Source organism: Oculina patagonica, chromosome 1, assembly GCF_052425735.1.
Source record: "Oculina patagonica isolate OP01 chromosome 1, crgOcupat, whole genome shotgun sequence".
NCBI classification, from domain to species: Eukaryota; Metazoa; Cnidaria; class Anthozoa; order Scleractinia; family Oculinidae; genus Oculina; species Oculina patagonica.
This window is the reverse complement of record NC_135758.1, coordinates 37,311,817-37,330,678: the sequence shown is the minus strand read 5'-3', so window position 1 is coordinate 37,330,678 and position 18,862 is coordinate 37,311,817. Positions and strand designations below refer to the sequence as shown.

The 18,862-nt window shown below is 38.0% G+C and overlaps 1 protein-coding gene across 1 annotated transcript in view; it reads left to right on the top strand.

The window, feature by feature from the left end:
* LOC144667298 (ATP-dependent RNA helicase A protein-like) overlaps positions 1–18,862 on the top strand; it is a 32,185-nt gene that overhangs the window by 9,106 nt on the left and 4,217 nt on the right. Inside the window, exons 4-23 of the mRNA XM_078528692.1 lie at positions 1,220–1,317; positions 2,099–2,238; positions 2,877–2,923; positions 3,307–3,452; positions 4,353–4,442; positions 7,037–7,207; positions 8,075–8,269; positions 8,504–8,575; positions 9,081–9,222; positions 11,027–11,109; positions 11,476–11,632; positions 12,250–12,344; positions 12,459–12,557; positions 13,454–13,568; positions 14,181–14,278; positions 14,700–14,773; positions 15,162–15,314; positions 17,230–17,390; positions 17,950–18,061; positions 18,285–18,452. Of these exons, the coding sequence (XP_078384818.1) occupies positions 1,220–1,317; positions 2,099–2,238; positions 2,877–2,923; positions 3,307–3,452; positions 4,353–4,442; positions 7,037–7,207; positions 8,075–8,269; positions 8,504–8,575; positions 9,081–9,222; positions 11,027–11,109; positions 11,476–11,632; positions 12,250–12,344; positions 12,459–12,557; positions 13,454–13,568; positions 14,181–14,278; positions 14,700–14,773; positions 15,162–15,314; positions 17,230–17,390; positions 17,950–18,061; positions 18,285–18,452 (2,416 nt within the window). The remainder of the gene's footprint in view (positions 1–1,219; positions 1,318–2,098; positions 2,239–2,876; positions 2,924–3,306; positions 3,453–4,352; positions 4,443–7,036; positions 7,208–8,074; positions 8,270–8,503; positions 8,576–9,080; positions 9,223–11,026; positions 11,110–11,475; positions 11,633–12,249; positions 12,345–12,458; positions 12,558–13,453; positions 13,569–14,180; positions 14,279–14,699; positions 14,774–15,161; positions 15,315–17,229; positions 17,391–17,949; positions 18,062–18,284; positions 18,453–18,862) is intronic.

The following is an 18,862-nucleotide window of genomic DNA, read 5'->3' as shown; positions in this document are numbered from 1 at the left end:
TCTGCTTTTGCCGTTGAAAAGCTTTGCTTCGTTTTGGAAGACGTAAGTTCAGGTCCGCTGTACCTTTCCTGTGAAAGTGTCTGCAATATATTCTACAAAAGAAGCTGAATAACGATCATTATATCGGACGAACGTGATTTAGAAAGCGGCATTGTGTTACACGATCGATCATTGTGAAATATCAACTATAAGCCGGAATCAGTCGTTCAGAGCAATTTACAGGTCTTGAATTAAAAGTTGATGGTAGAAATAAACTTAACTTATGTCCTTTATGTGGTTCCTTGGTATTTTGGCTCCATTTATGGTTAAATCGTGGGTTTTTTCGCTTCTGGGACTCGTGACGTAACATTTACACAACAACACAAGAATTTGCCACACAGCATGATATTCTTCACGGGAGACTTGCGCAGTAACTCAGTACGCCTATTATCCGCTGTGCCCATTAGCCGAGGTCTCAAGTTCACATCGTTGCTATGCATTACATAATTGTTTACGCCGCCATCTTGAACTTCGTCAAAGGACGGACAAGATCGTAGATTTTCGGCATTCTTCGCGCTATAATCGGCCATGTGTTGCCACAAACACTTCGAACAGCGGTTTTCTAAGAAGATTTCAAAATGGCGCCCGATAAACACGATCTTGTGATGAGATATCGGCGAGAAACTACCACAATTTAAGGACCTACACAGACCGCACTGAAAGGTACTTTAAGAATAAAGTTGTAGATTTATCGTATCTGGATGAAATTCGCGTGGTTTGTTATTATAGTGTAAAAGATACTTTTCACGGGAGCCCGGAGCGAAAGAAGTTTTCTTCGAGATGTGAGTGCCGCGTAAAGAATCAGCACGTGTTTTTGACTTTAAAGCTCGATATCTGAGGAAAGAAGTGGCTTTCCACTCCGGGCTCCCGCATGATTTTTCCTTTTCTATATGGGAATAGAGTCCTACATTTCATTTTGACCAGCTTTCAAAAATAAAGCCGCAAAACGAAAATTTCGTAATTTTGAGCCCGCAATTCAAATGAGGTTTGTCACCTGAGGTGTGAAAATTGTCACCTCAAACATCAATTTTTCTGAAGCTTAACTTAAGTTGTCTTGGCCTGTTATGTTTTTACTTCAGCCACGTCTCTTAATTTTAAGAACTTTCCATCCAAAACGGACCTGTTAAACTCTAGTCTACCACCTTAAGAGAGATATAACTTGTATAAACATTATGTATAGGTGGTTCAGGGTCAGGTGCTAACCAAATGGATGGCTGGAGTGGAGCTGGGCAAAGGGATTACCACTACAGTATGTACAATAAAAGAAAGTTTGAAGAGGTATGTGCCTAAAGTTGACCATATGATTGTATAACTCATCATTCTGTGTTGTAATATATAGCTGGAATATTTTTCCTAACAGCATGTGCTTTAATCGGCTACTTCAAGGTCACATGACATCTAATAATAAAGAGGGTAACTGTGCAATGCTGTCCCCGAATGTTGACCAATGACAGCCGTTTATCTAAGTCTTCATTGTGCTGTATAACAAGTCACTTGTTTTGAAATGACTGGTCCCCTCGGGAAATCAGTTATAAATTTTGTTTCCCGAGAATATCAATGTTTCCCTTGGCTCCATCTTGCAAAACATTGAGATTCTCGGGAAACAAAATAAACTGTTTCCCTCAGGGCCATTAAGTGTACCGTATTTTCTGGATTAAACGCCGGGCCCCGAATAAACGCCGGGTCTCCGAGCTAAAGTTGTAAGTAAGCTTTCCAGGCATTTATTCGAAGTGTAATATGCTTTAGGTATGATGGCAAATTACATTCATGTCACAAATAATGACTTAAAACCCTTTTTTAATAAACATTTTGCTTCAATAAACTGCACCATTTAAATAAACGCCGGATCCACGGGCCCAAGTTTGAAATAAACGCCGGGGGCGTTTAATTGAGAAAATATGGTATACTGTTATTTTACCTGTTCTCTATGGATGTTCTATGTTTGCTACTTAAATTTAAGCTGTTAAGCCTCTATAATAAGACTTCTTGACCTCTTGTGTGGCCTGGCCAGTTCTGTTTAGATACTGTATTATCTTCTGGTTCATTTTTTAAATCTCAGGCTGAAGATGTAGATCTGAATGCACATCTCCATGGAAACTGGACAATGGCAAATGCCAAGTCTCGGCTGCACCAATATCTACAGCAGAACAGGCTTCCTGCTGATTTCAAGTACTCATCAGGTGGTCCAGATCACAACAGGTACATGTCTTTTGAGTGTTACTACCATTGCTTGCATCTACTATACAGTTGTAAGCATGAACATGTGACACCAAAACTTGATCTAATTGGGTATTAAACAGGGCATAATTGGTCGTCAAGCATTTGAAGTTCAGCAGACTGTAATGCAAACTTTCGCTCTCAAAATGCCCACCATAAACAAGTACAGGAATTTGAATTAAATGGTTGCATGACTAGTATCTTTTCTATGCTGTTTTGTCTTATTCTTTCTGGTTGTCTCTACATTTGTATATAAGTACAATGTATACCATTTACTATTTATTATGTACTTGAAGAGCAACAAAACTATACAACCCTCCAAGTTTATTTTTTTCCTTAGTGGCCATTTGGCCACCAACTACTCAAGTGTTGGTCGCCAGTGAAAAATTTTAGTCACCAAATTAAGCTGATGCTTTCAATCCTTCCTCTCTATTTTAGTCGCCAGGCTGGCGACCTTGGTTCAAATTTAGTCGCCAGCTCCAAAATTTTAGTCGCCATGGCGACTAAAATGGTCTTAACTTGGAGGGTTGCTATAGCCTAAGTTAAATAAATGTTAAAATGGATGTAAAAATAATGATATAAGTAAAACTTATCTAGTATACCTTGTTACTCTTTTGTAGACACTTTGTGGCAGAATTGTCCATATTTGTGAAGTCTCACAGGCGAAGTAAGTTTAAGGAATTACATACATAAATAAAAAAATAAATGTAGTTCATACAAAATCCTCATCAAATGACAGTAACCACTGGACAGGTGTAAATTATGTGGCTGATTGGATCCTTAGTATTGATACTGAGGCTTTGATATGTTTTCAATCAGAAAACCACACCATACTTACTTGAAGAAATGGTTAAAACTATTGTACTCAGACAGGACCCACCACTCTGCAAAGACAGGTGCTCTCTCCATGTACCCCCCCCCTCCCAACCTTAAAAGAAGGTGTCTTGTTTGTATAACCCTCCTCTATCAGGAGTAGAAACTACGATTCAAACGAAAAAAAGATTCAAGGTGGGTGCTCATTATTTTTGTTGTTTTATAACTGTTTTACAGCTATTAGTGCTCGTGAACATGCTTCCACAAAGAAACAAGCTGCTCAAAACACTTCACTAAGCCTTGTTCGACAATTATTCCACATGGGAGCCTTGGAAGCTGCTGAGCCAGGCCAACTTCAACCAAAAAGAAAGAAAGTTGATGAGGTAATTACTAAATAAACCTTTAAGTTCCAAGAGAGCAAATGATCAGCTTGGTGGATGGCTTGAACCTGGGACCTCTGGGCCGGGTTGTTCAAAGCATGATTAAGCTTATCCAGGATAAGCGTTGATTTTTATTTTAGTTTTTTAACCTTTAGTGAGGTTTTTATTTTTATATTTTCTGTCTTCCAGTTTTAGCCCAGGCCAAATGAGGATGAATGTTGATGAGAGTTCATACTCTCACTCTTGTTTGGCATGGAACTCTCGCGCACTCTCATCGACTTTGAGCGTGCTCAAATTTTTCAAGAGAGTCAATTAAAATTTTTACAGACACTCGTTCTTGTTTGGCGGGAGTTGATGATAGTCGATGAGAGTTGACGAAAACTCTCATGAGAGTCAACTTTCATCAACTCTCAACCTCATTTGGCCTGGGCTTTTATGTTGACTAATCTCAAAGTCCACAAAACATAAGCAATAAAAACACTTTTATACCAGAGAAATTGAACCCTCGACCAACTTTTAATCCTGGGTTTGTGTTAATCGGCTTTCGAACAACCCCGCCCTGGATTACAACACCAGGGCCCAGGTTTTCTAAGGGTGGATAACACTATCCACTGGATAAATCGCTATCCAGTGGATAATTGTCATACAAAACTTAAGTGATTATCTGGTGGATAGCGTTATCCACCCCTTGAACAACTGGCGCCAGTGCTCCAAACCGCTTGGCCAGCGTCCTGACTCCCCCGTACCTGTCTAACTATATATTTAAGTATCTGTAAGACATGGTTAAGAACAAGTGAAGACTCATAAACCATATAGGGTTCTTGGATCCTGAGGAACACTTACTAGTTTAAATGTGATCAAAGTTAAACAAGAAGCTCTGATGTAAATTCTTTTGATGATTAGATTGAGCCATATGATGTTGGAATCAGCCCTGACATGGAACAGCAAGTCTCCAGCCTACTGCAAAGTCTTGAAATTCAGCCAGTCCCTCAGGTAAAGTGCTGTTACAGTACAGCCCTTAAAACCCAGGATATGCATGCACCTTATAATGTAATAAAGATTTTTTTTGACAAACTGAAACCAGTTTATGCAAGCTTTTCTGGGAGAAAGGAATTTGGCTGATAGGAAAAAGCCACTATACATAAAATTATTGAGGATCCGTTATCATGATTCATAATAAAACTTAATAAAGCATTCTCTGGCAAAAATTATTAAAAAACTTTGAGCTTTTAGCCACGGGCCTGCTGTCTTTGACAGATAAAAAATATGTGATAAAATATTTTATCACATTATTATTTTGGCAGTGAATATAACATATTTTTTAAATATCACATACCGGTATTTTGGCAGTGAAAAATGTAACTGTTTAATGCGCAGAGTTCACGTATTCGAAAAAGGTGCAGTAAATGACGATATCACAGGGTTTGGAAAATTTACTTTTCCAAAGGGTTATCCAGGAGTGTGCACTTTCTAGTTTACTTTATAGAAAGAGTTCACTTCATTTGCATTATAATACGCAAGAAATGTTGGTGTCTAATTCACTTGAGGTTGTTGGGTTTTATACCAAAGGGTAAAGAGGAGTATACACTCTCTGAGCTTTCCTCACAGAGAGAGTTCACTCCATTTACATTATACAAGACAACCTGGCACATCAGTGTCCCTGTGAGGTTGGGGTTTAATGCCACAAATATGTCAAGGAGTGTACATTCTCTAAGCTTACTTCATAGAGAGAGTTCACTCCATTTTATTGTTCTATATCAAGATAGCCTTGGCACATTTTAGTCCAAAATGTTAAAGGCTGTTGGGTCATTCTCTCCATATATGAGCTATAAGAGAGGTAAGACTGCATCCTTGAAGTGGCAAAAGAGCTATGTTTTATATCCTGAAGATGTTTTGATTTAGCAAAGAATTTTCAATCGCCCTAATCAGCCCCAATTTTGCTGTCTGCTTCAGGACTGTGTCAGATGCAATTGAATTGATAATTATGTCCTTTCAGCCCCTGGCCGCTAACAAGAACAACATATGTTAAGCTCTAGTTTTGTGCTTGACAATTGATATGACCACTGACCATAAAGGTCCTATTGGAATCATATTACTCGGACAGGTGATCTGACAAAAAATCTCTTATTAGACAGTTTGGTGTGTATGTTGGGTCGTATATTTACCATAATCTTGGTATTTTTGCTTGCTTTCAGTTGCAAGCCAAAATACTAGTCAAGAAGCCGTAATTAACTGTATTGTGCACACCAAACTGCTTATTAGGTTGATTGTGTTGTAAACAATAAAAATTTGTATAATGTGTACCTTTGGGCTTCACCTTTGTCATACTTGTATGTAGGAAGCCTTTGGGTGCGCATTGTGCAAGTGATATGTTAATACTGACAGCATCTGCATCTGACACTGTTCTTGTCTTGAACAGGGGTTTGTGACAAATGTCTGCTTCAAAGGTGTAGTCTTGCCTCTTTGTTATAGCTAATGTTTGAAGAGAATGATCTCACAAGTGGAACAGAGCATTTTGCTCGGCTAAGGTAACTAAGAGTTTAAACAACTCTCACTGACTTCAAATCTAAATATAAAAATTATTACGATGCAGTGTCACAATCCTCCAAGTATATTTTTTTCCTTAGTGGCCATTTGGCCACCTACTGCTGAAGTTTGGTCGCCAGTGAAAAATTTTGGTCCTAATCTTCTCAATTTTAGTCGCCAGGCTGGCGACTTTGGTTCCAATTTATCGCCAGCTCCAAAATTTTAGTCGCCATGGGGACTAAAATGGTCTTAACTTGGAGGGTTGTGTCACAAAAGATGCCCTCAAAACTAGTTTAGTGGGAAAAGTTTGGTATATTCTTAGGGTTTCTTTCCATCTCCAAGTTGGAAACAGGAGAACTTAGGACATGGTTATTAGACAAGTATTAGTCTGTGGTAAAGCTGTTTTTAATCATGATCACTAGGTCATCTAGTTTTTAAACAGTAAAGTAAATCAATTAGGCAATTAAATTAATGTAAGACGGATGCTGAAAAGAGATGACCAATGAGGTAAGGTTTCAAAGGTAAGCTTTAATAAGGTATAAACTTAAGTGTTAGATGTGTAAAATGCAACACATAGAGCAGTTTTCAATTGAGTATCGTAAAACCAAAACCAAAGTAATTACTCTGGCTAATCACAGAGGACACGGAAAATCCAGTGAACCAATCAAAACTCGAAGCAAATACATGTAGCTGGCACGAAGCGTGGGAAAACGTGCACGAGCGAGTCACGATTGGTTTTGGTTTTACTTCTGATTGGCTTAGAAAGTGGCGTGAGATTTTTAAGCCAATCACTAAGCGTAGTAATGCAAAACCAAAGCAAACGCAATTTACTTTCGACACTCAAGTGAAAACCGCTCTAATACTAATAATTAATTATTAAACAATTCTTACACTTCCATTTGTTAAAATATATAAAGAACACTAAGGCTCTAAATCTATCTTAAGTTACTTAATTGATATATTGGGCAGTTCTTAAATTGCAATGAAGACTGGAAGCTTCACATACTCTACTGTTTGACAGAAATTGGACTAAACCAACCTCGCTTACATGATTGTTTTAGCCTCAAGACCCAAGCCAAGCTGTGTCCATTGTCCTTCCACCTGGGATGGTTAAATTTCAAGATGCAAAGCATGAAGCAGGCTCTGGTATAGTGGAGTGGACTCCACCAAATATGAACTGGAATCCATGGATAAACCAGCCTATGATTATTGAAGGAGCCGAGGAGTATCAAGTAAGTTCCACATCAATACCTAGCCTCCAGTTAAATAATTATTAATGCTGCTTTAGAAATGTGAATGGGGGATAACGATATATAAGTGCACAGATTAGTTTTACTTGTTTCAATACATTTTAACAACCCTGTGAGGATTTTGTATCCCATCCATTGGGGGAGTAGAAATACTCCTAGTGAAATTGAAGATAAGTGCCGACTGGGCTGGGCTATTAAAGCATGTTTAAGCTAAGCGAGTTTCAATTTCAGTTTTTCAACTTTTTAGTAAGGTTTTCTGTTTATTTTTGGTCCTCCAATTTTGATTTCAACTTATCTCAAACTCCACAAATGTTAAGCATTAGAAACACTATGAGAACATTATTATGAGAAGTTGAACCCTCAGTCAACTTTTAATCCTGGGGTAATGCTAATCAGGTTTCAAACAATCCAGCCCCCTAATGCACTAGGCTCAAATATAGACATTTCAAAAAACTGCAAGTATTCAAGTAAGCAGGGCTGCAAATATATTTTTTTTTTCACTTGAAAGGACATATGTCCTACAAAGACACCATCTTGGTCGCACAAAGCAAAATTATGGTCAGACAGATTTTTATTCATTGTTGCCATAAAATGATTTACAATCAAAACATTGTCCCGACATCATGTCCGACCACACTTGGTATTTTGTTGGACATGAGCAAATAGTTTTGGTCAGCCAATGTTCAATGGCCAACTGTTATTTGCAGCTCTGAGTAAGGGACTATTAATTTTGCAGTTGGATTGGCTTCTGTTATAATTTATCACGTTAATAGTTTGTAATTTTAATAACTGAGGATTTTGACCATCTGAATGGTTTTCATGCAATAACCGTTTTTCTATGTGTTCCAGGAACCTATTCCAACAAGTCAGGATTACCTGAATGAGTACAGAGAGAAGCATCAAAATGTTGATATGTACAAGCGCATGTTGGAGCAGCGCAGCCAACTGCCAGTGTTTCAGTACAAGTCCGCACTGATTGAAGCTATCAAGAAGAACAGGGTTGTTGTTGTGAAGGGTGCAACTGGCTGTGGAAAAACGACTCAGGTGTGAATGTGTAATTATCAGTGGTGGATTTTGATTTATGGTATTCTGAATTAGAAATGATCTGTTTAATAGATCCATATACTATAGGCAGTTTACACAGTCTTACTACAAACAGCATATTTTCTGATATTTATTCAAATTGGGTCTGATCAATTTCTGCCTGCTGTTCTTTAACCAATAAAATAAGTTTAGTTTCTACTACAACTCACAAATGTTTATATCATGGCATTTCAGGTTCCTCAGTACATTTTGGATGATTACCTTGAGGCAGGCTATGGTGCTGACTGTTGTATTGCAGTCACCCAGGTCAGTTATGTATATGTCAGACTAACTTTGAACTTGTCACTGCCAATAAGTGCCTATCTATAGACAAAGAAATACAAGTATGGTAAAACTAGAAGCACCAGTGACATGTAGGTGCTACTATTGCTTTCATATGAATTGTCATGCACTAGGATTTAATCTAGACACTTTAAAGCTATAGCTACCTTGTACTTCATGATAACAGTTGTGTCACATTTGAGAGGCCATAAAGTCATGTACACTTTAATTCACAGACTCAAAAGTAAGAACAGTAATGGACAATCATATGATTTGGTTCTCAGAATAAAAGAGTTACACATTTCTTTCATACAGTCATGTATATGTGTTCTGTTTCTTAAAAGCTCTTGCATGCTTTAGTACAATCTTAAGAAAAGGCTTGGCATCCCAAAACTTCTTGAACCACCCATAATCTTTGAAGATTCCATTTAGGTACAATGTATGCTAGTTATTAAAACAAGTTGTTGGTTTTGGAAATTTGCTATTTTAGCCGAGACGTATCAGTGCTGTGAGTGTTGCAGAAAGAGTGGCCAGTGAGAGAGCTGAGATACTGGGCAGCAGTGTTGGGTACTCAGTCAGGTTTGATACTGTTCTACCAAGAAGCCATGCCTCCATGCTCTTCTGTACAGTTGGTAAGCCTTTCTATAATATATGTAAATTCTTTTATCTTTCAGGCCTACAGTACCATAACATTGTAATTATGTTAACTTTCAATGCTAGCACAGTTACTTTTCTCAATGAGGAGTCCTCAATGTTTTTTTTTTATTTAATCAAAACATAAAGGTAGGCTACAAAGGATGGGTTGTCTATTTCCATACATACACATCATAACTTGAAAAAAGTCATAACTTAGCAGCCTTTTCCTGTCGGTCGGTATAAAACGCAGACCATGCAGATTGCAGACTGCAGACCGTGCAGACCGTGCAGACTGAGTAATTTTTTTTTCTTCTTTTTTTACATTGTGTTTCACAAAACTTTTCACGAACGGTTTCCGAAGTTCGTTTGAAATTCGCGAAGTTCGCTACGAGCTTTAGGGGGAATTTCATTAAGTAGTTGTCAATCAAATTACAAACTTCGAAACGAAATTGTGAATTTCACGTGCAGTGAAGTGGAAAGGTTGAGGAGTTCGCAAGTTGAGAAGAAGTTCGTCCAGTTTGTTTAATTTGGTGAAATGAATCCGTTCCCAGTACAGCAAAAAGCAATCCCAAGTCCAGTAAAGCAGGACATCAACGGACTCAAAAAAAGCAAGGCTGCCCTGAAAATGGTTTGTGAATGTTACAACTGAGTTTTCCCAATGTCACCCGACACCCGACTAAAAATAGATTACAAGTTCTGCCGTGTGCAGTTTCGAAGGAAAAAATTTCAACAGATGAACCGGTTTACATATAAAAATACAGTTTGTGTGTGCTGTAAAAATCTTCTAAAGAGAAAAAAAAAAACGTTTTCCTTCTTGAATACACATCAGTTTGGAAATTCTGCGGAAAACCAGAACTTTTCAATTCCGTGTTGTTACACTTCTATGTTTACACAACACGCAAGTCACGCCATCTGTCTGTTCGTGATAAACTCTGTTCCTCTGAAAAAAAATAAGCTTTTTTTTTTACTAATAAACAACACTTGCTTTGGAACAATTGAAATGTGTAATATTTATTTACGAATTACTTATATTTTGTTATTAAGGACAGTGTAAAAAATTTTAGGGGATTACTCAAGAAAACCCTGTATTCCCAAAGCATAACTACCAACCGAAGCATTTGTTTACATTATAAAATTGAACTAGAAACCTAAACTTAACAAATAAACTGCTATATCCGACCAGTTCTTTTTACCTATAACTTAAAATGTTCCAATGTTTACAGTCTAACGCGCTCTCTGACAGTAGAAGAAAACTCAACAAGCTGGAGGCTAAATAAAATAATCCTTGACCTTGAAGCCAACGTTAGATGATTTCCTGCCTTCCTGGAATTGAAATTGCCTTTCCTTGTACTGTGAACGGATTCATTTCACCAAATTAAACAAACTGGACGAACTTCTTCTCAACTTGCGAACTCCTCAACCTTTCCACTTCGCTGCACGTGAAATTCACAATTTCGTTTCGAAGTTCGTAATTTGATTGACAACTACTTAATGAAATTCCCCCTAAAGTTCGTAGCGAACTTCGCGAATTTCAAACGAACTTCGGAAACCGTTCGTGAAAAGTTTTGTGAAACACAATGTAAAAAAAGAAGAAAAAAAATTGCTCGGTCTGCACCGTCTGCACGGTCTGCACGGTCTGCAGTCTGCAATCTGCATGGTCTGCGTTTTATACCGACTGTTTTCCTGTAAGCCAGATCTAGCAAGAGTGCATACTTTTCAATTTGCATTTACATGTTATTACAAGTACAAAACAGCGAACACTCATTGACGTTTTGTTGTCATTTCATTCTTCTCCCATAGGGGTTCTTCTCAGAAAACTTGAAAATGGTCTTCATGGCATTTCTCATGTTGTTGTGGATGAGATTCATGAACGTGACATAAATGTAGGTTTTGGAAATGACACTTAATTGACTTTATTACCGCCTCTCTCCATGCTTGAGTATAAATGGCTATTGGTAACCTGTACACGTTTAAAGCATAGCCTGTAGTACAGGCTTTTTAATTATTTCAATTTTTAGATACATTTGAACTTATATTTGTAAATATCCGTCTTTAAATTTTTAGTGTTTTTAACTTTTTAACATCATTTTTAATTATTAATATTTTTATTGTAAAGCGCCATGGGCAATAAGTGGATTTTGGCGCTATATAAATACTCTTATTATTATTATGTATTTATTGTAGTTGTGTCAGAGATTGATTTAACAGGATTGATTTAAATACTAAGAAGCTGTTTGTTTTTACTACAGACTGATTTTGTTTTGGTCATCTTGCGTGACATGATTCAAGCTTACCCCAACTTGCGAGTTGTTCTTATGTCGGCCACCATTGACACTCAGATGTTTACAGAATACTTTGGAAACTGTCCCATTGTGGAAATAGAAGGAAGATCATTTCCTGTTCAAGGTACAGTCGCTCTTCTATGATTAATTTGTTGATGAAGAAAGAAACTGGACAAACTGGTTATTTGATTATACCGCCAGCTGCTACTAAAGTGGACATGCTTTGGACTAGCTCTTATTGTTTGCCCTAGAAGGGAGTAATGTCAAGGATTGAATGCAGCTACAAAAATTTCAAATTTTGTGATTTTTAGTAAGATGTGTGCAAAAACTGTGAATCGCAGTTTATGTACACACTAGAATCATCCTCAGTCATAACAAATAAATGAAATGAGACACTGTGAATCCTGGCCACTGAAAAATTCAGTGGCTCAGGTGGGACTCAAACCCATGACCTTCAGGTTGCATGACCACTGCTCTATCATCTGAGCTACAGAGCCATAGATGGGCGTGATCGTGAGTGAATCCCATATGAACTTACATGTGGAAGGTCGTGGGTTCGAGTCCCACCTGAGCCACTGAATTTTTTCAGTGGCCAGGATTCACAGTGTCTCATTTCATTTATTTGTTATGTACAAACCTTGCTAAAAATCGTAAAATTTGAAAATTATATGACATACATATATACAGACATAAGTGCAGTTTCTACAGCAGGAAAACTATTTTTTTATTGCACCTGCACAGAATATTACCTTGAAGATGTGATCCAGATGTTGAATTTTGTTCCACCTCTTCCTGAGAAAAAGAAAAAGAGGGATGATGTTGATGATGACGAGGAGGTGAGAATTACGTTATGAACGCTATCAGTATCTATTAAAAAAACAAGCTGAACATGCAGAGGTAGATAGTTTGTGACTGGCCAAGCTTAATAGTAATGTTGCATCTTCTCGCAGGAAAACTGTAACTTGACATGCAGTGATGACTACTCCTTCCAAACCAAGAATGCTTTAGCACAACTGAGTGAAAAGGAAATGTCTTTTGAGCTTGTGGAGGTAACCATGTTTTAACCGTGAATAGAAATTATTAAGTTTGTTCAGAATGTGATTTTAGATTATCAGGTACATGATCGATCAAAGGCAAAGTGTTGGTAGAAAGGGCGTCTGCAATCATATTTTTTCATCTTAGCCCCTGGTGTTGAATGTGATTGTAACAGGTCTAAAATAATGTAATACCGGAATGTAAAAAGTCGAAATATTTAAAAATGAAGTGGGTAAAAAGTCGGACAGTCTGCAGTAAACCATTGCAATAAGCTAAATTCTTGTCCAACAACAACATCCTTTATTTCAAGGACCCCAGTCAGCCACGCCTTTGCTTTTGTTAACATACGAGAGTTTCGGTGTTATATTTTATGCGGATCGTGTCTAAACGAAAGATAACACGGTGAAACTGCTAAAGATAATTATAAAGACTTCCAGTAACACAACTTACAGCAATGCAATAAGATTTTGCTTCGCCATACAGTTTTCATAATTTCGATGGCATCAAAAATGGCGGAGGCTGACTAGGGTCCTTTAAGCACGATATAGGTTAAAGCAACAGGCTTTCTTGCGGGGTCGTGTTTCTAGTTACCCATGTACTTTAAGAATTAAAGTGTGGAGTGGAGTAACAGGCTTTCTTGCGGGGTCGTGTTTCTAGTTACCCATGTACTTTAAGAATAAAAGTGTGGAGTGGAGTAGTCCTTCCACTTGAGTTTTGAACATTTAATGATGCCATTTCTGCGATCTACAAGAGTACAAACTATGGAACAATGTGGTGGATTTGTTGGTAATAGCAGCATTTAATGATTTACGTGTAGATATGTAAGAAATCTTGTGTTTGCTTACTGTGGACAAAGAATTGCAAGTGGAAGTGACTTACGACCTACTGGTATAATTGTTGAACATTGCAGGCTCTTCTGAACTACATATCTGGCCTTAATATCCCTGGAGCTGTCCTCATATTTCTTCCAGGATGGAACTTAATATTTGCACTGCACAAATATCTAAAGATGCATCCACAATTTGGTAAGACCAACAGTGATCCATGTCAGATTTTGCCATACAGTGTAAGCAAATTGAATATAGCAAACGGTATATAAAGAAACCATCAGCTTGTAAAGAATATCTTGCAAAATGTTAAAAAACCAGTCCCTCGTTCCATCGTTCTAGCCTTAGTTTAGTATTTTTTATCTGCAGCGGAAAGAGTTTTAACTTGCTATATGTGAGTGAAATGTATAAAATGCAGAAATAAGCCCAGTCCACGTGCACAGATGATTTTCAAAAGAGTTTGTTTTCCCGCAAAAACTGAAAGAGAATTTCCTGCAAAAGAAATAATAAAACGTCGAAAAAGCGTTGTACTGCTTTGTTCTGCTACAGTTGTGTTGGCTAGGAGTGCCACTTGAGCTCATGAGATATCCTGCACATGTTTTTGTGTGCTTTTCGGAATATTAGCTTGAAAACTAGCCCTTTTTCTCGTTCGTCGACTTGTTCTCGCGGCTTCTCCGCTTTTTCATGGCTCAAGCGCGATTCTTCTCGCAGATTTGGTGAAAGAATGACTTGCGTTCTAGCACTACGGAAAAATGTCAGGCCATCAACAAAATATTATTTCCTGATGTTGTAATTTCTCTGTCCTTTCAGGAATCAGTAGCAAGTATCGTCTGCTTCCTCTGCATTCTCAGATCCCAAGAGAAGATCAGCGGAGAGTGTTTGAACCTGTACCAGAAGGAGTTACAAAGGTGCGTATCACACACAAATTGGAAGGATGCAGGTGTGCTTTTACTCAGGATTCTTGAACTGTTGAAACACGCGGTGATCTAATGGTTGGCGCGTTGGACTCTAGATCGAGGGTTTCAGGTTCGAGCCCTAGCCAGGGTTTCTGTGTTATGTTCTTGGACAAGACACTTTATTCTCGCAGTGTCTCCCTCCACCAATGATTGAGTAGAGATAGGTACTACTGATCTGTTAGGGAACCTGACAAAATTCTGGTGGTTACCCTGCAATGGACTACAGTGTGACATTTCATCCAGGGGGAATGCTACTAGAAGCTTTATGTTCTAGAAACTGGGATAAGCTCGGGCAGCGAGGGCAAGGCGTTCCCTATTGCGACTTTAGCTTGGTTTAAGCTAGCTAATGAAGATCGCTGTGGTGTCTTTGCAGATCATTCTTTCTACCAACATTGCTGAGACAAGCATCACCATTGATGATGTGGTGTTTGTCATTGATTCCTGCAAGTGAGTATCTAACAACCCGTCCGCTACACCAGCAAAACTTGTTAAGTTAATTAAGTAGAAAACACAAAAATTTGTGATAAGAAACTTCAAGCCTTAATTGTACACATTGCTAAGATAAGTCTACTACTTGCGCTTTCAGCAAGCAATGTTTATAAACCACAGGAATCCAAACTATTTAAAACAGATAGTTTCAGTAATGGCGAAATGCAATCTCTGAGACTGGTTTTACAGGTTTCGTCTCAAAAATGCTAACTGTTCGCACCATGATCATGTTCTCGAGTATTCATTTATCATTCATTAGCTTCCAACATAAGTTAAACCACTTAACCTTTTCAGCTTTATCATTCCACTGACGATATAATGGTTTCTGTCGTTGTTTTTTCATCAGAGCTAAAGTGAAGTTATTCACGTCACACAACAACATGACAAATTACGCCACTGTGTGGGCTTCCAGGACTAACATGGAACAGAGGCGTGGCCGCGCAGGCAGAGTGAGGCCTGGGTTTGCTTTTCATCTGTGCAGTAGAACACGTGCTTCAAGGTTAGTTGGCCGGGGCCTGGGGAAAAGTGAAGTGAAGATTGCTAACTTCCTACAAATCAAAATAAAATGAAGGAAATTCCGAATAATTGTAATTTCACGACTAGATATTTAAGTCAATGAAATATACGTAGACTGTGGAGGAAAACAGAATTTTTTTTTTTTTTTTTTTTTTTTTTTTTAATTTTTACTTTTCAGCACAATACACTTGACAATACACGAAAAAAAAAAAAATACAAAAGATAAATGAAAAAAAATACAGAGGTAACAATGCGATACACGTAACTATTGTAACTAAATTGTTAACTAAATTATTGTTAGTAAAGGCTTCCATAAGTTCAAAAAATTTTCTTTTTGTCCTTTCGCATGTGCGATTGATCTTTGAATAAACATTTTTTCTTTTACTAACTCAAGAAAGAGAAGGAGATTAGGTAATTTGTGCTCATATTTTTGTAGAAAGACATGTCTTTTGCTAAGTAGAATATAATAATTAAAGATATAGGAGCCAGAACTTCCGGGATTATAGCCGTACATTATTCCTAATTCATCAAAATTGTAATTGTCTTTATTTTGACTATTCCACCGGAATAAGACTGAATTCCAAAAGTCGCGTATACGGGAGCAGTTAACTAGCATGTGCGACAGTGTTTCTAATTCGTTACAAAATTCGCAAAGGGGAGAATCCGATATATTCATTTTATATAGGAGGTTTCTGCACGGTAAAATATTATGAATTATCTTAAACTGAAATATACTTAGTTTCGTTTCCCGTGTTATTCTAAATGGTAGTTTATAAATTGCGCTGATCTTCGTCTCTTCTACACCTAACCTTTGTAGCCTAGAACTAGCTAAAGGTTCTTTAAATTTCTTTTGAATAAGAATATTCCGAGCTCTTTTACTGGTGAGTATTTGACCAGGAGGAAAAGTCGATTTTCCTTCTTGTCGATTCCCACCATTAGTAGATTGTAATTCACGCTTCCACCCTAATGGTATTGCTGCTATTAAACCCCAGAGGTTGGTAAATGGCGTAGCAAGGCCAAATTTTCTAAGAAAATTACCATATGAGAGGAATTTGCCGTCTTCTTCTAATAAATCTTTGATTCTGAGAATTCCAGCAGCGTGCCAGTTTTCCCAGTATACAGATTTGCCTGCTATGGTTATGTATTTATTATTCCAAATAATGGCTTCCTTAATGTCATGTTTATCTAAAGGGGCGGATTTAACATCATGAACTTCTGCCCATGTTTTTAAGATGTCAATGTAGAAAGGTGGCATATTTTTTAGTTCTAAAAGACTTAGATCATAGCTACAGTCGAAAATGAGAGGGCCTCCAACATTTTTCAGATACCAGGACGGAATTATCATCCAATCCTCATTTGCACCATCTTGCATTCTTTTTACCCAGGCACATTTTTGGTTTTATTGCAAAACCGTCATTAGGTGTAAGATACAAAAAAAGGCAGAGATTATAGAGGCTGGTCGTGAGATTATTTAAATGATAGCAGTCCACGGCTCGCTTTCCGGCCGAAGGAAGAATGTCTGAAAAAGACTGAAGGAAAAATATCTTGACTTGAAACGAATCATAAATTTGTTCTATCAAGAAAAATGCTATAAAATGTTGGCAAACAGTGATAAATATTCTTTGTTGTGTTAGCTTGTGACTTCAAAATACCCTAAGGCCGGTTTTTTTTTTTCATAGGCAAAGAACAGCCGGCCGACGAATCGCAGCGTGTAAATTTGCTTGAAACAAATCGGGCCGACAAATCGTAAAGTGTAAACCGGCTTTTTAAAGTATTTTTGGCCAAATCGCCAAAATTAAGTTACCGCAAAAATAAATTACAGTAACGTATCTTGATAAGAGAGGTGGGAACGCTGTGTAGTTGGCAAACTTAAAACTTGATTGTTTACCACACAACAGACTTGCTGAGCACGCCACACCGGAGATCCTACGTACACCTCTTCATGAACTGGCTCTGACCATCAAGCTTCTTAAGCTTGGAGACATTGGAGAGTTCTTGAACAAAGCCATTGAACCTCCCCCTCTGGATGCTGTGGCAGAATCTGTTGCACTGTTGAAAGGTGGGTGGTGTAACCTTTCATGTTTATAGTAGTCTGAGACTAAGTGAATAGACCTTATTCCTATTCTCAGTATTGGACTGGAACTAGCTTGCAATGGAGGCTAATGCGAAGCAAATACTTGTACTAAGTAGCCGGCACGAAGCGCGGGAAAACATGTGTGAGCGAGACACGATTGGTCTTGGTTTTACTTCTGATTGGTCGGAAAAGTGGCGCTAGTTCTTTTGACCAATCACTAAGCGTAATAATGCAAAACCAATGGAAACGCGAATTACTTTCGACACTCGCGTGAAAACTGCTCTAATACTGTTATGCTGCTTCGTCAGGTGAAACAAAACTTGGCTCATCATATTAGACTGAAACATATGTGTGGTTCTGTGACTACTTTAGATGAAAGGAACTTGATCATTGATGGCTTTAGGCTGATCTTGAAATCCATCTAATTTTTATTCTTTCCCAATCTCAGCCATTCTTGTTCCTTTTTGGTTCCTCAACACCTCTGTAGTGTTTTCTATCTTACTTCACTTTTATTTGACTTGAAATTTCGTTTATTCTTGTGTAGATATGGAGGCTTTGGATAGAAACTTGAACCTAACACCGCTTGGCTATCTGTTGGCCAAGTTACCGATTGAACCACGGCTTGGAAAGATGATCATTCTGGGATGCATCTTTTAGTGAGTATTTACTGTAATTTGAATCAATCCATTGACCGTTTCCACTAAAATATATGTTCCACACTTGCCTTTCTTTTAAATATTCATTTAGGAATGTGGTGAAACATTTTCCCTAAAACATTTGATCCCTTGTGCTTTCGCTTGTGTTTCTCAGCGTTTGTACGGACTCTCATACTTGCGCTTTACTTGTAGTTTGATGTATTTTTTGTTATTCACTTCTCAGTTGTGGAGATGCCATGTGTACCATAGCTGCCAGCACCAGTTTCCCTGAGCCGTTTGAAACACCATCTGACCGTAAGAGACTGGGCTGGGTGCACAAGCAGTTTGCAGGGTCACGTCACAGTGACCACATTGCGTTACTCAGTGCGTACCAGGCGTGGGAAGACGCCAGGTGAGCTATACAACTCAACTTGGAGAAATTTACTTATTGGCTAATGCAATACACTAGAGGGATTTTTGATTGAGTGTCGTAAAAACCAAAACCAAAGTAATCACTCTGGCCAATCACAAAGGACACAGACAATCCAGTGAACCAAACAAAACTCGAAGCAAAATACATGTAGCCAGTACGAAGCGCGGGAAAACGTGTTTGAGCGAATCACGATTGGTTTTGGTTTAAATCTGATTGGTTGAGAAAAGTTTGACGAGTGTTTTAAGCCAATTACTAAACAAAGTAATGCAAAACCAAAGAACAGTGAATTACATTAGAAACTCAAGTGAAAATTACTCTATAACCGAAGTTTGCTTGATGCGCCATTATTCATTTGCTTTTGTGCAGTCCATGGAGAAGATGGCCTGCGT